The sequence below is a fragment of the Salpingoeca rosetta genome (assembly GCF_000188695.1).
Source record: "Salpingoeca rosetta unplaced genomic scaffold supercont1.2, whole genome shotgun sequence".
NCBI classification, from domain to species: domain Eukaryota; class Choanoflagellata; order Craspedida; family Salpingoecidae; genus Salpingoeca; species Salpingoeca rosetta.
Window position 1 is genome coordinate 2184295 of NW_004754932.1, and position 5056 is coordinate 2189350.

Sequence of the window (5056 nt, forward strand, 5' to 3'; positions counted from 1 at the left end):
GGCGGGGGGGGTGTTGTTTGCGTCGCGTTTGGTTGTTGGTTGAGCGTGCTCCTTGTTGGTGATGGTGCTCGACACATGCGCGTTTTTGTCATGTGTATATGTGTCTTTCGTTGACAACTCGCCGCCTAACGCACACACGCATGCTTGCCTGTGGGTATAGAGGATGATTCTGTTGAATCCACGCAGGCGCGAGCGCTCACGGCCAGCCAGCGCAGTGCCCAGATGAAAAAGTCCCTCCAACGCAGCTTACTGCGATCAACAGGTGATCCATGTGGCATGAATAACACATGCCATCAACAGCACACGCGCCAAACGTCTGCATGATCCCATTCTTCGCATTTCTGCCCGCACTGACACATGCACGCGCGCACATGCACACAAAAGTGCACACGCACACATGCACACAGAAATGCACACGCACACATGCACACACTCATGCTGACTCACTTACTCACACATCCTCACTCACACACACACACACACTCTCTCTCTCTCTCTCTCTCTGACACTTGTGTTGCGTGATTGCAGCGTTGGAGAAGAAGAAGCGAAAGCAGAAAGGCAAGCCGGACCTAGAGGATCTGAAGCGGGAAGTGGTGATGGATGATCACGCCATCCCGCTGCACGAACTTCAGAGGCGCCTCGGCATCACCGACGTCTCGCAGGGCCTCTCCACGGAGCAGGTGGAGGCCATTCGGGGCAGGGAGGGCCTGAACGTGCTCAGCCCGCCGCCAACAACGCTGGAGTGGATCAAGTTCCTTCGCCAGATGGTGGGCGGGTTTGCCACGCTGCTGTGGATTGGCGCCATCCTGTGCTTCATCGCATACGGGATCCAGGTGTCGCAGGCGGACCCCGGCGTCCGCGTGCCAGCAGACAACCTGTACCTGGGCATTGTCCTCGCTGTCGTCGTGTTTGTGACGGGCTGCTTCTCGTACATGCAGGAGCGGCGCGCTGCGGACGTGATGAAGAGTTTCATCAAGCTGCAGCCGCAGAAATCCCGCGTGCACCGCAACGGGAAGTTGGAGGTGCTCAATGCGGAGGAGCTGGTGCGCGGCGACGTCGTCGAAGTCAAGGCCGGCGACCGCATCCCGGCCGACCTGCGCATCATCGACGAGCACGGCCTCAAGGTGTTGTGTGATGGTGTGTGTGTGTGTGTGTGTGTGTGCGTGCGTGTGTGCGTGCGTGCGTGTATGCGTGCGTGTGTGTGTGTGTGTGTGTGTGTGTGTGTGTGTGTGTGTGTGTGTGTGTGTGTGGTATTGTACTTTTCGGAGGGCTCTTTTCCCTCCCTGACCACCTCTCTTCTTTCTCATTTTCCACTCACATGTACAGGTTGACAACTCGTCCCTCACTGGCGAGGCGGAGCCGCAGTCACGATCAGCGGAATGCACGAGCGACACCCCGCTCGAAACGAAGAACATTGCCTTCTTCTCCACCAACGCCGTGGAGGGCGCGGGCACGGGGATTGTTATTCGATGCGGAGATAACACCGTCCTCGGCCGCATCGCCGGTCTCGCCAGCGGCGTCGACTCGGGCGGTGCGTGCATGCATGTATGAGTGTGTCTCTCTGTCTCTCTGTTCGTGTGTGTTGTGTTTGGTTGCAAAAATCGTGTGTCTGTGTGCGTGTGTCTGTGTGCGTGTGTACATGTGCATGTTTGTCTGTTGAATGCTGTACATGTGTAATGCCAATGTATGCTGATGTGTTTGATCAAGCACTGCTCAAAACACAGCACCGCTTCCACCACCGACAGACTCACCGTGCACATGCTTGACCCATGTACCGTCATCACCAGATACGCCCATTGCCCGCGAAATTCAGCACTTTATCAACATCATCAGGTGCATTCATCGTGTGTCAGCTTCCCAAAAAGCACACACACACACACACACACACACACACACACACACACACACACACACACACACACACACACACACAAAACACATGGTGGCCCACATGCACTGCCATTAACGATCTTTCTTCTGTTTGCTCGCCAGTACCGTTGCTGTGTTCCTCGGCATCACCTTCTTCGCAGTTTCACTCGGCACCGGGTGCGCCCCCCCCCACCTTTGCTTGCTTGAATTCAACAAATGCCTGGCTCCCAATTGCCATCGCTCCTCCTCACTCCGCCCGCTGTCTCCTCGTGCCACCACCACCCGCCGTTTTACACATATGTGATTACAGTTACTTCTGGCTCGACTCTGTAATCTTCCTCATTGGCATCATTGTTGCAAACGTGCCGGGTGAGTCAGACGAGCGAACACTTGCTGAGGTTGCGTTGCCTGCCACATGCCTGCTCCCTGTGATGCGGCAGCTGCTGCGGCATGTGATCTGTCATATTTTTTGCCGACCGTCTCACCTTCTCATCTTCATCATGTTCCGGCTTTGCTCTGTGTGTGTGTGTGTGTGTGTGTGTGTGTGTGTGTGTGTGTGTGTGTTTCCAGAGGGTCTGCTCGCCACGGTGACGGTGTGCCTGACGCTGACGGCGAAGAAGATGGCGACGAAGAACTGCCTCGTGAAGCATCTGGAGGCTGTGGAGACGCTCGGCTCCACCTCCACCATCTGCTCCGACAAGACAGGCACCCTGACGCAGAACAACATGACGGTGGCGCACGTGTGCTTTGATCAGCAGATTCGCGAGGTCAACACCGACCCAGATGTGGAGAAGGACCTTCCCTTTGCAGTCAACACAAGCTTTCGCGCGCTCTTCCGCGTCGCCGTCCTCTGCAACAAGGTAGCGATTCCGTGTGTGTGTGTGTGTGTGTCTGTGTGTGTGTGTGTGTGTGTGTGTGTGTGTCTGTATGTGTCTGTGTGTGTGTGTGTGTATGTGTCTGTGTGTGTGTCTGTATGTGTCTGTGTGTGTGTGTCTGTATGTGTGTGTGTCTGTCTGTCCGAGATGAGAACATGCACTTGCATTTGCTCGCATATATCCCATCTTCCACCGCACACACCACCTGCTTCGTAACAAACAACAGGCGCGCTTCCGTGCGGGCAACGGCCCCAACAAGACCGACAGCACAAAACACCACAGGAACGGCGACGCAAATTCGGACCTCCCCATCCTACTGCGAAGCACCGTCGGTGACGCTTCAGGTACCACGCCATGGCGCCTCGTCATGTGTGTGTGCGTGTGTGTGCATGTGTTTGTATGTGCGTGCGTGTGTATGTACGTGTGTGCGTGCGTGTGTACGTGTGTGCGTGCGTGTGTACGTGTGCATGCGTGTGTACGTGTGTGCGTGCGTGTGTACGTGTGTGTGCGTGCGTGCGTGCGTGTGTGTGTGTTCGTGTGTACATGTGTGTTCGTGTGTACATGTGTGGTAGTTACTGCCTCTGGTACCTTTTCAACACACCACCACCATTAACAACATTACCAACAACAACAACAACAACAACAACATCCTTTTCGTGTGTAATCCACAGAATGCGCCATCTTCAAGTTCACGGAGCGCTGCGCACAGACGGTGCTGGATGACCCCGTGCTCACGGACGAGTCAATTGTTGTGGCTGAGAGAAAGAAATACCCAATTGTTGCTGAAATCCCATTCAACTCAAAGAACAAGTACCAGGTTTCGGTGCACACAACCCCAGACAACGACCCCCGCTATCTCCTCGTCATGAAGGTGCGGCTACGTGCCGGACTTGCGGTTGCTGATCGTGTGGTCTCACGTGGACGACTCATGCGGATGCTGCACTGCCATGGTTGCTGAATGTCATGCGTGCTCAGCTCATACGTGTGTGTGTGTGTGTGTGTGTGTGCGTGTGTGTGTGTGTGTGTGTGTGTGCGTGTGTGTGTGCGTGTGTGTGTGTGTGTGTGCGAATGTGTTCAGGGAGCGCCGGAGCGGATTTTCGTGCGCTGCTCCCACATTTACCGCAACGGCAACATCGAGCCTCTCACAGGTAGCATGATCACATCATACGCATGACGTGTGGTGTGTTAGGTGTGCACAGCATTGCATGTCCGGGATTGTATTGCATCTGTTGTGTCGTGCTGTGCGCAGACGCGTGGTGTGCCCTCATGTTGCGCGGACACTGGTTGCGCCCTGCATTCCCGCAGATGACGACCGCCGCACGTTCGATGCAAACTGCCTACAACTCGGCAAGTATGGCGAGCGTGTGCTAGGATTCGCAACACTGCGTCTTCCACTGGAGACATATCCGACAGGATTTGACTTTGGCAAGCAATCGGAGAACGTTCCGCTGGACGATCTCGTGTATTGCGGTCTTCTTGCCCTCATCGACCCCCCGCGTCCAACCGTGCCCGCCGCTGTCGCAAAGTGTAGATCAGCAGGCATCAAGGTGTGTGTGTGTGTGTGTGTGTGTGTGTGTGTGTTCGTGGGAGGAGGAGGAGGGCTTCACGCGCGATGTGTGCATGCGCACTTTAGTTTTCGTGGATTTTTTATGGCTCAACAATGAACACGCCTTCACACAATCCTCACAACACGACAAATGTGACTGCAAACAGGTCATCATGGTCACTGGCGACCACCCCATCACGGCGCAGGCCATTGCAAAGCAAGTTGGCATCATCCACTCCGAGAAAACTGCTGATGACATTGCAGAAGAGCGGGGAGTGGATGTGTCATCCGTCGACCCTGCAGAGGCGGGTGCCATCGTCATCAAGGTGCGCGTGATCTCCGTGAGAAATTGGATTGACCACATGCACGCGCACTGCAGGGAGGTGCTCATCTATCGTCTACTGACTCCATCGACCACTGGGACACAAAACGCGCTGACGCTCCTACATTCGCTTTCTCACACATTCACACACATATGCCTGCTGCTTGTATTGTGCTGTCCCTGCCCATACCTGCTTCCCCAACTGCTCGTGGTTGCAGGACGGGTCGGAGCTGGCCCGCATGAGCGCGGCCGACCTTGATCGCATTCTCGCACAGCACCGCGAAATTGTTTTTGCCCGCACATCTCCGCAGCAGAAGCTCATCATCGTCGAAGGTGCGGTGCAGGCGAGGAGGGTGTTGTACGCGCGTATGAGTGATATCGTGTGTGTGTGTGTGTGTGTGTGTGTGTGTGTGTGTCGTGCGTGCGTGCGTGTGTGTGTGTGTG

The 5056-nt window shown here is 55.4% G+C and overlaps 1 protein-coding gene across 1 annotated transcript in view; it reads left to right on the plus strand.

The window, feature by feature from the left end:
- PTSG_01035 (ATPase) overlaps positions 1-4871 on the plus strand; it is a gene marked incomplete at its 3' end in the record, with an annotated part of 6103 nt that extends 1232 nt beyond the window's left edge. The window contains exons 3-14 of the mRNA XM_004998451.1: positions 161-262; positions 529-1124; positions 1327-1531; positions 1788-1833; positions 1993-2046; positions 2180-2238; positions 2440-2729; positions 2971-3088; positions 3416-3615; positions 3823-3892; positions 4050-4291; positions 4458-4871. Of these exons, the coding sequence (XP_004998508.1) occupies positions 161-262; positions 529-1124; positions 1327-1531; positions 1788-1833; positions 1993-2046; positions 2180-2238; positions 2440-2729; positions 2971-3088; positions 3416-3615; positions 3823-3892; positions 4050-4291; positions 4458-4871 (2396 nt within the window). The remainder of the gene's footprint in view (positions 1-160; positions 263-528; positions 1125-1326; positions 1532-1787; positions 1834-1992; positions 2047-2179; positions 2239-2439; positions 2730-2970; positions 3089-3415; positions 3616-3822; positions 3893-4049; positions 4292-4457) is intronic.
- Between the last annotated feature and the right edge of the window lie 185 nt (positions 4872-5056).